The sequence below is a fragment of the Fopius arisanus genome, unplaced genomic scaffold, assembly GCF_000806365.1.
Source record: "Fopius arisanus strain USDA-PBARC FA_bdor unplaced genomic scaffold, ASM80636v1 scaffold00038, whole genome shotgun sequence".
In the NCBI taxonomy this organism is placed as follows: Eukaryota; Metazoa; Arthropoda; class Insecta; order Hymenoptera; family Braconidae; genus Fopius; species Fopius arisanus.
In genome coordinates this window covers 206,791-222,255 of record NW_011887777.1, presented here as the reverse complement: position 1 = coordinate 222,255, position 15,465 = coordinate 206,791, and the positions used below count along the sequence as shown (strand labels likewise).

General features: G+C 37.4%; 1 protein-coding gene across 2 annotated transcripts in view; it reads right to left on the bottom strand.

The window, feature by feature from the left end:
* The window catches only part of Cph (Chronophage), a 104,805-nt gene that overhangs the window by 9,431 nt on the left and 79,909 nt on the right, over positions 1-15,465 (bottom strand). Inside the window, exons 1-2 of one of the 2 annotated variants that reach the window (XM_011304495.1) lie at positions 13,982-15,025; positions 31-477 (exon numbers count right to left, since the gene is read on the bottom strand). In XM_011304495.1, the coding sequence (XP_011302797.1) occupies positions 31-477; positions 13,982-14,018 (484 nt within the window). In that variant the 5' untranslated portion in view covers positions 14,019-15,025. Of the gene's footprint in view, positions 1-30; positions 478-13,981; positions 15,026-15,465 lie in introns of those variants that run through there. The other variant, XM_011304496.1, reaches the window with a different exon arrangement.

Sequence of the window (15,465 nt, the reverse complement as noted above, 5' to 3'; positions counted from 1 at the left end):
TAAATAATCGATATTTTCGAGAAATCTCACCAGAATTGATGGTATTGGTATCAGCATCAACGGACTCTGTCTTAGGTTTCTTGTTGACCTCCTCCTTGTCATCATCACTCCCCTCGGTCCGTCTCTTTGGCGTTGAACTGGCACTGGCTCTGAGTTCAATGGGACTTCCGGTGTCCGTTGGATTGCCCTGGGGTGTCGGAGGGCTCTCAACCCTTCCCGCCCTCTTGTTTATCGGTGCTGATATACTCGGCACTGAATTCAATTTCTCCGGGTCAACTGCTTTAAGGGCTAGGGCGTCCTCCGGATCGGAGTCCTCGTGGGCAGCAGCTGGGGGTGGACTGTGACAGCCCTGGAGACTGCTCCGACAGTGGTTAACCTTGTGCTCGATGAAACGGACTATTTCACCCAGGGGATACGAGGCACGACAGCCACCACATTGGACGGTATCAGGAGAGGCAACTCCTTGTGACGTTTCCGCTGTAAAAATAATATTTATTTTTTTTTTTAGCATTTTTTAAATGAAATTTTCATGGACATCTACAGACCGATTCGAGAAAAATTTCCATAACTTCATTATTTAATAGAAAATCAAATCAAAACATTAATTAATTCATCAATTTGTTATTGATTCAATTTATGTTTATTATATGGATTTTTTTTCCATTAAAAAAAAATGGTGTCCGATTTCGGCTTTGTTTTCATTTAATTGACGATAATTTCGTTATTTCTACTTGGATGAGGTTAATTTATTGATCAATTCAAGGACCGTTAAATGTACTTCAAGACGATGATATAAGGAAATGAGTTAGATCTTCGAGATCGATTTCCTACTGGGAAAATTCTCAGTCAATAATCATTTTAAAAAATGGAAATGACCACCAATTGAAGGCGATCTCGCAAACCTCCGATTTAAATATTATCCAATGATTAAATGACGGGCTTGGAATGAATTTACAGAAAATGGAAATAATCATTGAAATATTGACATGATGCAATCGTGATTGGGCCTCCATTCCTAGTGTTAAAAAATGAGGGATGATGTATAAAAAAAAAGAATGAAATGGTTTATTGTGGCCTCTGGTTTTTCTGAAATGCACGGGTTGTTAAATCGATGGGCAATGAAACAAAGAATTGGCTGAAAAAAATAAAAGTAAAAGTAACGAGGGAGAATATATATTATGGATGAGACTCTTGGCTGGACTTGGATAATTCAGCGTGACGGTGGTTCGGCCACAGAGAGGTCCAAGGGTCACCCGCAGACGTAACAATTCACTTTTAGGGGCCCTCTAGGAGTGTTTCTCCCCGGCACCGGTTACATCGCCGCATTATTCCCGTTTCCTGTGGATATGGTATTCTTTCAAGGGGGTGAGACGACGAGGAGCATTAACATAGAGATTGGCAGGAGTTCATATATCGATTTACATTTCTAGATGTTCGAGAGACTCTTGAGTTATCCAGAATATGAGAGCTCAAGATTTTATTGGTACAATGATGAAAAAATATATTTCAGACGAGGGATGATATTCTTGAGAGATAATTTGTCGAAAGTATTTTCTCCAGGACAGTGATTACCAACGGGAAATAATTATTGATGTTATTGAAATTCAATAAGGGGATTTATCTGGAAATTATTTCGCTGTGAGGTGGAATTTTTTAATATTTTTTGGGCGGAGTTTCAGGGGAGAGTGACCACTAGGTCCGGCGCGCAGGTCAGAGGGGAGGCCCCACCTTTTTTACGTCACCCAGAGTTTCGCATAACTCGAAAATCAAATGAATTTTTCATTCCGTTGATACTGATGCCCGGAAATTTCGGTCACAATGTCAAATGAATTTTCAATGCCTTAAGTTTGAATTCAATTTCATTCAGAGCTTTCGGCGATTTCTCATTCATCAATTAAAAATTACCGGAGAGTGATTTTCTTTGTAATTTTTATGTAATTATGTCCATTATGTCCATAGATTACGCGAATTCGTAATATTTTATGAACTTTTATTCTCCGTGCATATACTAAATATTAAATCTAAACATAAATATTCGCATTTGAAGCGTAAATTGTCATTTAATTATAATGACAGAAGTAATTATTTTTCTGTGCAATAATTCCCGGTTTTTCCAAAGAGACAATTTCTGTCGGAATGCAAATTTTTTGTTTTACTTAATTGATTCAATTAATTTATTGATGTATTGATTTATTTATTTATTTACTCATTTCTCTGGACTCGAGGGGTGATATTTGTCTCAACGGTGGTTCACTCCGGGTCCGTTATTTCACCTACGATTCAAAAGCACTCGTTTAGAAACGAGAGACGCCCGGTCGTTAGTAACAATGGGCTTTTGTTTTTTCGGGGGCAGATGTTGGATAAAAACCCAGAGACACACACGAATGTCCTACGTGGACCCACAGGATGCTGTGCCAGAACGTCGGATGCACTTACAGCCCTTTGAGCCAGTGAGAAATCCACACCGAGAGGAAAATTCACGAAGTATTGCGTCGAAGTTCCATTAATCCGCGAAATTTTTCCCAACATTTTCACCATTCCCCGGTGAAAATTGCATGTGCAAAAAATTAATCGATTGATTATGAGAATTAAATGCTATTTGAATTTTCCCGCTCTTCAATTTTCCAGGATTTTCTGCAATTTTTCAGGGAAATTTTGTGGAAAATTCCTGATTTAATCGAGTGGAAGAAATCAATAGAAATTTCCGTGGATTAATAATAATTAATTGATGAAATTACGACGGGATTCTTCTGTAGGAAAATAATGAAAATGATTTTGGGAAAAAAATCAGTTTATTGAGCATGCGCAACAAATCTACTTTTGACAATACTGTCGTGAAAATTAAATCCAATTTGACTTTTCACACTCTTCAAATTTCCAGGATTTTCCGGAATTTTCCCTGGAAATTTTTTCGAAAATTCCTGATTTAATCGAGTGAAAAAAACCAATGGACATTTCCATAGATTAATAATAATTAATTGATCAAATTAGAACGGGGTTTAGATATATTTTATGTTAATTATAAAATAATAAACATTCAGCAATGAGTCCTTGAGCCCGATTTTTCGGTGAGAAAATAATGAAAATCATTTTCCACGAGAAGGTGGTGAAAATAATGGGAAACTCGAATGAAGAACTAATACCCCACATCCCCATCGGCGAACTCTGATGGTGGCATTACGGATGTATGGACCAATTTGTAAGCAATCCAACTTACATTTCGCGAAGGGCAATGGATTTTATTCTCCGTGGAAGTAAGAGAGAGAGAAATATCTCGACCTCTCCCTATCTTTTCAATAAAGTCCCAGTCCACAACTATTTATATGAAATCGTTGTTTGGTCCAGCCAGATTCTCATCTCAAGAAAATCCTCTCAAGGACATTTAATCTTCGACACATCTCCATTGTCCAATTTCCGGAAAGTTCGCCAAGATAAAAACAACTGTTTCCGTCTCCCAGTGAAAATTCCATTTAAAGACTCAACATCAAATTATCATTATCAACTTCAATTGAATTATAAATATTTGGACTTGTTCCGAACTGTTCAGCCTGAAAGTAAAATTTATTTATCCCAAAATATCAATTTAGTGGGGGAATTATTGATATTTTCGACAATTGGATTTCTAGATGGGATAATTATTAGATAATTACGATATGAGATGACTTGGGTTTTAATTATAATAATTATGTTGAGGGATAATTATTTTCATACATTTTTGGACAAAAAGGAAATGATCGCTCTGGAGAAATATTGAAATATATTTTGTTATCAGCATTCCATTTAAAAATTCAATATCAAATTATCATTATCAACTTCAATTGAATTATAAATATTTGGACTTGTTCCGAACTGTTCAGCCTGAAAGTAAAATTTATTTATCCCAAAATATCAATTTAGTGGGGGAATTATTGATATTTTCGACAATTGGATTTCTAGATGGGATAATTATTAGATAATTACGATATGAGATGACTTGGGTTTTAATTATAATAATTATGTTGAGGGATAATTATTTTCATACATTTTTGGACAAAAAGGAAATGATCGCTCTGGAGAAATATTGAAATATATTTTATTATCAGCATCGGAGGATTTGGCCGAGAGGATAAATTATGAAAGGAGTTTGTTATGTCACGTTAGAATAAATATCTCGATAAGAAAAAAAATTGCCCCGGGGCGATGTGCTTGTTAGTACTCTCATCCTGTCAAAACGTCCAGAGGACACATCGAACCAATCGAATTACGATGATCCCCGGGGCTCGGGTACCGACCGAAACCAATAATTCTATTATCCATTAGTATTGAGTCCCACCAATTTCCTACAGCATTCCCCGACATCATCCATCTCCAATTCCACAATCTTTGAGTGAAACATCGCACGTGTACATACCCCTATGTACCTGTGCATTGTGCCCAAAAAGTATATAATAAATACGCCGGTGCAATTGCGACGTATCGATTCGGTTTCGCAGTCAATTTTAACGTATTCTCTGGATTTTTCCTATCTCTCTCGTTTCCAGGAGAAATCCCCGAGAAATAGATAGAACACATTCTCCATAAATGAACTGTATCAAAAAAAATATATTGCTTTTATAATTTATATAATATCCATAAAAAAATAACTTGAGGTTTAAAACATTTAGCAAATTTATAATCAGTAATCGAATGTTGACGATTCAGATTTTATTAATTTATTAATTGAATTTTTCTTACAATTACTTGGGATATTGTCACAGGGTGGTGAGGAATTTTTATTGAGATTTTCTCATTTTTATAATAAATTGAAATTATTGAGGATTGATGGAAATAAATGAATGGGTACGAACCGAATAGATTGACATCGGCCATGACAGTGAGTACTGAAATTCCAGATCACCACAATCACTGGTAATTACCAATCGAAGGAGAAGTAATCGAAGAAGCCGCACGTATCATATCTCACTCTTTTATTCACCGTAAATTTATCCCCCGTCACTTATAACCGACAAAATACGACAACTATGTGAGATGGAAAAAGGCTTGATTCTCCTTGGTCCATGCTCGAATGCTGACTGGGGGACATGGGAAAGCAAGGGGGCAGGGTCAGGGGGCCCCGGATATCAAAAGAATAGAAAGGGCCCCCGGTGTATGCGCAGAACTGGCCCATTCCGTCAATGGAGGGGGCATCAAGATTTTTATACGGAAGTCTAATCTCCTCGCACACATTTTTTTTTTCTTTTACTCCAAACTTCCAACCCTCTCGGACCTTTCACCCAGGGGAGAGCCTTTTTTATGGCATGTTTTTTTTTTTTTTACCCCCTTTTCGTTTTTTTTTTTTTTTCATCTCTGTACGAATCTGCGATGATGGGATGCCGCGAAATACCGATGGGTTGAACAATGGACTCTGGCCGTTTTTCTCAAGACCCTATGGGTTTTCTCCGTCCCCCATGGGTGGATTAAAAAAAATCTACCGGCATACCTGTGCCCTCCTCCATTTTTTTCCCTACTTTTTTCACTCGTACCCTTTTTATAACCCCCCAAGTCACTGATGCTCCAGTTTATCATGATAATTATTTATTTTTAAGCCATGGGAATCTCAGCATTTCTGACTACTCACAGTATATTCTAATTTTTTTTTCATTTTGTTAATGAATTTTGAGTTTTGAATTTTGAATTTTGAAATATATTTGCATTTTTTTGTCGACCATATTACGTGTTATGGCCCTTTACTTAGTATATAATATAATATATTATAAACTAAAAATAAACATATGTAATGCATATTAATATTTATTAACATATATTGTATTTCAGATAATTACTATAGCAATATAATTATAATTATTATAATAACTATATTATTCATATTTATATGATATCTATAAATCTAGAGATATACCATCATCAATCAAAGATAGAATGTCCTCATTCTAATTAATAAATTAAAAATATATACGATTGATATATTTTATTTGAATGCATGAGTAAATAGGATTGTATATTACCCGAGAATTTTTCAGGGCTCTACAGATATAATTATTAACACTGTCCACCAAAAATACCCATTCCCAAATATATATTATATTAATATTCTTAAGCTATTTATAAATGTAGCATTATATTATCAATTAAGGGTGGAATGGCTTGATTTTTATAAATAAAACAAAAATACAGAAAATTGGTATATTCTTCGAGGAGTCTGAGTGAAGAGGATTTATATATTATAAGAGAGTTTGTTGAGGTTCTATGGATATAATACGCGTTACTTTTTATGAAAAATATGAAATGTGTTCTCACGGGTTGAGTTGAATGGGCCATCCGCTCCACATGCGTATCGTGGGAGGATCTAGTGGCTGTGTGTGTCCTGAGTGCGGAGGCCATTGTGACCGTTCTTCATGCAGGACATTGTCCATTGAGAGGTGAAACAGGTCGCCAGATATCCCGAAAGGACTGACCTGCGCCCTTCAATGCCTCTCTCTTTTCACAAAAACCTCACGAGATATTCCCCTTTTCAATGAAAAATATATAATAATAAAAAAAGGGGCCAACTTGGGGGCCGGGGAAAGGGTTTTCCCGTTGTTTTTTTTTTTTGATCGAAATAAATCATGTAGGTACAGTTATGGACCTTTCCCAGGTGCTCCAGGTGGACCCAGGTCCTCGGGAAATCGGTTCTCACGGATCCGCTAAAAAAATTTCTACTTTCATCTACTCAGCCAATCGTTTCGGAATTCTTCGGTTTATTTCACTGATTTATTTATTTTAACTCGCAAATTGATGTTTGTATTGACACGTAATCGTAATTGATCCGATGGATTTTGGGTGATGATTTATTTTTTTCGGATATTATTCGGATGTTCTCCTGGTAATTGCTAAGTGATAAATTCATGTTATAAACAATTCAAAGGGTTCAATGGAATGTTCAAACTATTAATCAACAAATCGGTAAAATATCGTCATTATTCTCAACAGTGATTGCGATTTATCGGTCAATATGCCCTTGAGTTTCAAATATCGGAATGATTGAATGATTGAATAAAAAATCAAGTCTTGCTAATTGCGAGGAGACGGGAAGCGTAGAAAATTATCAAGATTTATCAGTTTTAATATGAGACAATGAATTCACAGGTTGTAACAACTCGTTGAAATGATCATGTCAAAATTCCATTAATTATCACGTGGTTACACGGTTCAGCACTTTCTCGCTATTCTCCGAGTGACGAAGCGCTGAAACCCACGGGTTTATCAAAAGTTTCCAATGGATGTTTTGCGGGGGTTTAAGCGGTTAAGTGGAAATCGTCCAAAACGCGGGAAAATTTTCCAGTGACTCCGTCGGATCTGCGAATGAGAGCGGGAAAACGCTGAGGGGTTTTGAATAATGTAACGAGCGCAGGGGCTAGAAGTTACTAATTAACCAACCACCAGTGAATCTCCGAGTTGTACTGGACAACACAATGTTATCCCAGGGTTTATAAACTACTTCGCGATTCACTGAGTCCAAACATCACGCGAAGTCATTCATCCATCTACTTTACACCGAGATAAATATTTATTTGGTCAGAAAGAAAAAGCAATTCTGCTACGAAAAATATTGACTACACGCATCAACTTCCAGAATTTTCCCCAATAAACGGGATAATTCAATTTTTACTAGAAGATAGGATTGCCTGAAATCAATTTAATCATTGATTGCACTCATTTCCGTGCAATTTCAAATAATATATCTGATATATTATGAAATATACGAATTATTCTATAAGATAATTTAATTTTTGAAATGATGTAATTAAATTGAGAATTTCATTCTTCGAGAGATTTGTAGAATTCTGAGTAAATTGGTAATTGATGTAATTTTTTAAAATTCAAACACAATACCGAGTACTTGGTGTCAGAAATGATTTTGCAAGTGTTAATCACAAGCAAATGGGCACGTCAAGTTCTGGAGGTTCTGCTAAATATGGCACGATGGTTTATTTTCCGGAAATCTTGAGGAAAATATCCGGAGGAAATATTTCCCATTTTCACTTTAATCAATCGATTGATTTCATCGTCAATAGTCAACACCAGAATATTCGGTATGCAGTGCATTCTCTCTCTATAAATATAAAGTTCTCGCTCAAGTTCAGGGGAACATGTGTCGTTATGTTTTGAGAAAATGTTCTCCCCTGTTTGTTTCTCTCCGGACATTATCAGAGCCCCGGTGAATCGTAAAGATTTCGTCGGTGTGGAAAGTCTTGGAAGCCGACATAGAGACGTTATGACCCGATGGGAACGCAAGTTCACACCGGAAGTTCATTATTAAAAAAATATAACCGTGTATATAGACGGCCTTGCCTAGAGAGTATGGGGGGTTCGGGTTCGTTGCCTCAAGATTATCATCGGGTAATTTTATTTCAACTCATTCTCCCGGTTATCTTCTGTTTTTAATTATTATTAGACACTCTATCGCATTACAGTCTTGAGAAATCGGATAAAAAAAGAAAATTTATCAATTCATCGAGATTTCATTTATTCCTCGAATAATGATTAACCTAATCATCCCATTGGATTTGATTGTTTAATTACCGTAAAAATTCATTGCAATATTGATATTTTCATAAAAAATTGGAATATGGTTTTTAAATGTTTTAAATGTTTATTTTTATTGTAAAATTTTTCAATTTCACTGATTTGATTTTATTAAAAAAAATTAGTTTTGGGGTAAATTGCAGAGTGGAATGTAAAGGAGATAATTTTCATTTTGGTTTTTTTTTTAATGTGCAATCAGGCCGGTTTTTCTGGCGGCCATTGCGCACTGACATTTTCAGAGTGATACATATTCTTGTGATTGGCCAGTGCGAATTCAATAACACCGCGTGATTTTCAGCCACTTTTTATTTCTTATAATGCAAACCTCGACATTGCCATTGTCACGATTTGGACCAATGCCAGGGCTAGATTCTGCGGGGGGTTTGCACTATAGGGGGTCCGAGTTCAACGCTTGGAAATAAAAAAAATGAAAAAAAAAAGAGAACGGTGAAAAAATGTATACGAGGCCCACAGTCGTCTTTGCCGTCAGTCTGAACGGTCTAAAAATACGAAATCTTCAATTCATTAACCGAGAGGGGAGAGAAAAATAGAGGGAATTCTGAGGAGCTGCACTTTTACTGAGAGACAATTTTTCATGGGGTCGTTACCCTAATCTCGCGTCTGTAGAGCGTAAAAATAATGAAATTATCAAGGGGGTTGTAGCGTCGGAAATCACAGTCGAGTCGTCAAACTTTTTCTGCAATTTTCTGTAATTTTTGTGACTACTGGACTCTCACTGGGATTTCAGGAAATCTTATCGTTGAACAATTGATTGGAAAATTAATTAATTGAATTAAGAATTTCATTTCTCGAGTTGAGTTGGTCGAAAAATCAGGAAACAGGAAAATTTTGCAAAAAATTTGCATTTGATGTAATTTTGCTCATGAATTTTCGTAGAGTCTGGCAGCCTTCAAATTTCAAAATTTTCTCCTTGAATGAATGTTTTGACAATCCAAATTTTCGTGAGACTTATCTCAATTTTTTATCTGAAAAATCAGATATAATCCTGGCATAGTGAAGAGAATTCTAATTTCCAGGTACACACAACAATGAAAATCAGTGTAAGCAGTGAAAGTACATGTAATTATTTTCCTGAATTCCCAAGCTATTATAAATTCAATCAAATTCAACGTCCAATTTTCATAACGACATTCACCACTCAAGCCATTCTCAAAACATCATTGTTCGCAATAAAAATCGTAATCGTAATTTTCGTGGTTGTAATCCCAAAATAAATTACACTACCTACAATCGAATCCATTCATCGAAGTGAATTCGAATTTCCCTTTCTTCTTTCAATTAACAAACAATTTCCCATCGAAATAAACTTGAAACCAAATAAAAAATTCATCTGCAATAAAGTTTCTATGATTTTTAATTTTCTGCTAAATTCTTGAATCCACCAACGAATTGATTGAAGAACCACTTAATTCAATTCCTCAACCCTTCAATGACCCTCGGTCAGGTACACGATCGGCCTCTCACCAGCAAGTGAAATCGGAGATAAAAAGACAAGTTTGTATTTTCGTCTGACCCTCGGATTGTCCATTGTCCCACCTGACGACCCGAAGAGAATGGAATAATTTTTGGATGATATTTTGAAAGTCGAGAGGAACATTTAGAATTAACTTTTTTGGAGTAGCTAGCAGGTAGTAAACAAAAAAAGGACGGGGGTCCATAATCGTAGGGGAGACACCTTACATCCTGGCTCGACGAGAATGTTTGACCCTTGGTCAGGTAGTGATGCCAGGGATTGCCCTCTTTTCTTCTGCATACAAAAGTGGATAATGCGAAGAGATTATTACTCAAAAGGCGTTCGCACCTTCGAACAGAGCGAGGGGTCACCGAGACGGACAATGGATGGACAATGGAGGACACCGAGACGCCAAACAACATAAATATTCCATCTTCTTGTATTTGAGGGGGAACTTTTCCCTTTTTCTCTCCTCTCTCTACTTTTTTTTTCCTTTCACTTTTTTCTATTCAATGAGTGTTTTTATTCGTGCAGTTTGTTCACCCTCTTACAGGTTGTTTAGCGGTCAGACTCAAGTGCACGGACTGTGCGCAATGCAAAAAAAAAACAATTTCTCCCCATATATTTCTTTTTAAGATATTTATTCAGATCGGTCATTCCCACATAGAAATTCTATTTTATTCATGAGAATCATGGGTACCAACTCCAGTAATGATTAGTAATACTTGAAATTATTTATATCAATTGATGATTAGTAATAATTAACATAATTATTTTATGTTAATTATTAATATAATTTTTAATATAATTGTAATAAATGAAAGATAATTGAAAATTCCGGGGAATGACTCTCAGAGAGAGAAATGCGATTAATATTTCTTCCAAGTTGATGGATAATTGGGAAAATAATGATTTTTCTCTGTGTAATTGACCTGGAAATCACTTCCCTGGGGGAGTACCTGCCAAAGGTATATTTTCCCCTGTCCATATCAATCCTCCTCTGAGATATTTTCTTTTCAACTGAACCTGGTTGACCACTCGGCTACCGAATCAATTACCTTCCACCTGTTATACTCTTAATTCGAGGAAAAATCGATTGGTTCAATCCCACTGCAGTTACATTCGATGACGCCGTATTTCAGGGTAAATTGCCGTACCACAAGATTGGATTGACGATATAGAGCCCTGATTTGAGGGGAGAAGTCAAGCGGTTTCTCAAAGAAAATCATTTAAGTGGTCTGGAGACACGAAAAATACCGGATTGGTTGAGAAAAGGAAAAGAAACCAATTCTTAATTAATATTGAGAGTAATTTTTTGACTATTTCGAAAAAACTTCGTGCAATTCACTATTCAATCTGCATGTAAGGATTTCCTTATCATTCAACTTTTCATACCCATAAAACCTTATCAATACTCAGAAAAATCTATATTCCTATTCTATACAAAAGATCGCAATTAAAATAATACTGGGGCTTATCGTAATACGTTTGTGGACAATGCGAATATGTAAGTAGCTTATATCATCGCAATGTCCGACGACACGCAGCGCCATCTGACATTTTCGCGAGGAATTAACCCCCCTCAACCCCCTCGGCCCACCCGCGGCTCCTTATGAATATTTGCACGGAGAAAAATTTGCTGAGAACATTTATCCTAGAGTTTAGTAATCGTCGGCCTATTTACCATTTTCACCAGAACATTTTTGGGAAGCACTCAATTTTAGGGATTGATCAATAATTAACGGGAGAAAATCTTGAGATGGGAAATTTCGATGAAAATTCTTTCGATGAAATGGAGAAGAAAATTAAAGAGCAGTTTCTAATTCGTGGGAATTATTAATTGAGAATGAATACTCAGGATGCGATCTGATTGAATTTTCGAGAAGTGAAAATTAAAACAAACTTTTCTGCTCCAATTTGGGGATAAAAATTCCCGAATTATCTATTAAAATTAATAAATTAATTAATTCGTGATAAATTATACTATTCCACAGAAAAATGTATTTACGTCAATTAAATTCGGTGGACGGGATAAATTGGAAATGTCCATGCAATATTTTCACGCGGCAAATAAAAATATTTTCCAGAAAAATCGAAATTAAAACCGAGAATCATGAAGCCATTCTCGACGCATGGCATTTTTAATCCCTCGGGGAAGGTGAGAAGTACCTGGGCACGTGCTGGACCCTCCGAGGAAGAGGATGAGGATAAAAAATAATAATAAAAAAAAAAACGGTAAAGGGTTATATCCGCGCCACGCGCCCAACGCCCCAAGGTTAATCTGAGAAATCAAGTCAAAGTAGTTTTTTTTTTTGCTTCCCCTCCTGGCTCTCTGTGGAGAAGGTACCGAGATGGTAAGAGGGAGATGAGGATTGTGGAATAAGGACGGTAAATGAGTTAAGAAGGGCTTGCCGACGGTAGAGGCTTCAAAGACAATATTTAACGGATACGCGAGCATATGTCCCGCACGTGCCGTCATGCTTCACGTGTAAAACTCACTATTTGTTTGCTAAATAATGTACTTCGGGCCCATCAAAGTTTTTTTTTTCACTCGATGATGACTACTATAATTTTTAACTGATCAGATTAATTGTCGCTGCGAAGTGCCCCGGGTCTAATCGCGGAAAATCTCTCCATCTGCTCGCACCGAGAACAAATTTCTGGTAAAAATTACTCCCCGGAAATTTTTAAGCTGGCAAAATAGTAAATAAATATACTGGAATTTTTCCTTGGGGATTTTAATGTCAGGGAGAAATATTGAAGCGAACGTCGACGTGAATTCGTTTTTGGAATAGTGAGAGGAAAGACAAATCATCAGCGATTTATTGGGAATATCTCCTGTACCAAGGGAGATATCGAAATTTTGGTAATCACCTCTCCTCCGGCTCGCAATGAGCTCTACAAAAAAGGTGTTTTCAAGAATTTAATTATCTCCCTTTGTTTCGGAGATATTTCCAAAAAAAGCACCTGGTTTTTGCCACTACTGCACTATTCAGCAACGAATTAATCTCCATAAATTGAAATAAATTCCGCAATAAATTCCTCAAAATTTCCTCAAATTTTTTTCGAATTCCTGATACCAATAACTGACTGGTTGGGAAATTTTTTTCAACACCCCCAAGACATCGAGGAAATTAATACCCAGGAGTCACGCGTGTCTTGAATTTTTTTTCTCCTGTCGTGTGATAAAGATAATTTTTTTCCTCGTCTTGTATCCAGGAGGCACATCTTTTCTCACCGACGTCATCGCGCAAACTAAAGAATATTGCAGTTTGTAATTAAGAAAAGCGTAGAAGCCGCGGTGGCGGAAGAAAAGAGAGAATGCAGACGAAAGATTTTGCGCGAGAGGGGAATGAAGGAGAGAAATGAAGAGAGGGAATGCGTCTCCGGAGGGTTGAAAAAGTGAAGTTGTGAAAAAGGCGCGCATGACGCCCCCTTTTACGCCGACGTTAACATCACCGAACAGGTTATGGTGGGGGTTGGTGTACACCGGTGGTTACTAATTAAAAATTCTTGTGCTCGAGATACTTAAAACACTAGTCGTCTTCACCCCCTCGCGGGAGTTTCTTTTCTCAAGACAACTCCCCCGCATCCCTCAACAATTTTCCGCAAATAATTGCCCATTTTTTTTCCCGTTACATTCACCTAGTGGTGAGTCATACTATAAAATAATTATATTATTCGCCGGTCAATTTCCTCCCTCCCCCAAACTATTTCTCCGCCCCTCCACCCGTGTGATTAAACAATTACTTGTGAATTGATATCTCTGGTTGCTTTATCACAATGTAATTCCTCAGCAAAGAGTTCGTCAGAAATTTGGCGCTGGCTAGACTCTTTATGACGGTTATTTAGGAACATTTGTCCTGATAAAATGTACACGATTTTATCAGTGATTGCATCAAAGTTGGGAATGATGTACGTAATGTAATGATAATAAGTGACATATGTGGCATTTAAACTCACCTTGCGCGATGCGAACTGCTGGCATTTTGATCCTCATGATGACGATCTTTGGACTGCTTTTGGGGCTGCACGTGATAACTCAATTATTGTCCTTCAACAGCTTCAATTAATTACCGAGTATTTCTAATGACAGAAATGGTCAATGTGCCGTGAACAAAAGGATCACGTTCACTCGGTCCTCACTTGTTTTCACCACATCCTCATCGACTTTATAGTTCATCAACATTTGTCGATAAACGGTGAAAAAAAAAGAAAAATAAAAATAAGGGAAAATACTGACTATTTAATTCACCAACAATGCGCGCTTTTCATCCGTCGCATGTGCTATTGAATGGATTTATCTATTGACGATTAAAAATCATTCAAATGACATGTCATTCTCGCGCGTCACATGCTCACACATTTTCCCTTGCTCTCCACAAAAAAAATCCACACCAGCATTTTGGCTCACTTATTTCTCCAACAGTTCCAATCGCTCCCGAGTCCTCAAAAACTCACAACCAAACCAACGACAATAATAAACAAAAAAAAAAAACCATAAATCCACTATTCACTGACAAGTCCTCCAAACACGTCGCTCCATCATCATCTCGATGATTAACTCAATGAAAAATAATAAAAACAAACAATAATCCTCAAGTGCAAGCGAAACTTCACTGTCAATTCATTGACATTACTCAAATGTTCACAAAACCACTCAACTCTTCCGTTGTTCCTCCTCACGTCACTGGTGAATTAAAAATAAACAATCTCGTATAATTGTCTCATTCACCGTTGATAATTGTTTATTTACTGATGAAACTGATGGTGGAGTGAAAGAAAAAAACGGGAGAAAACGAGGGTGACGAGAGAAATGTGAGAATTGAGCGAAATGTAACGAAATGAGCGAAACGAGCAAATTGAGCGTAATGAGCGATTATTATTTTTTAAACGTAAATGTTGGATGTACGTTTTATAGTGTCACTGGTTGTTGTGATGCTGGATACGTCGGATGCTGGTGCTCCGGCGTGGACCAGCGGGAGTTATGGTCCGGCATGGGTCGTATCTCTGAGTGGACTGTGCCGGACGTGCGCCAGTAGTGGCGTTTGGGACCTGGTGTGTCGGGCACTGCGCTCCCAACTTCGGACGGCCTCGGCACGAATCGTCGTTACTCCCTAGACCGGACAACCCCACGCGCTCTTTGGGGTAGTTTTCATCCTCCCCTACCCCACCATCCCTCTCAGTTTATATCAGAAAATACATGGTGGGGATAACACGAGCGCCTTGGGGTTGCATTTTCGGTGTGGAAATGAGAGAGACGATGTCAAGGGGGAGAGAGAAATGGGGAGAATTGTGAAACAACGATGAGCACCAGGAGATGGTCGATGGAGGAGGGAGCAACGAGGATGGAGTTGTGTACGTGTGGAGGTGAAATGCCGAGTGGAGGGAGACGTGTTGCGAGTATGTGAGCATTTTCCCTGTCAATGGTGGGTGGAGGGGGTGGG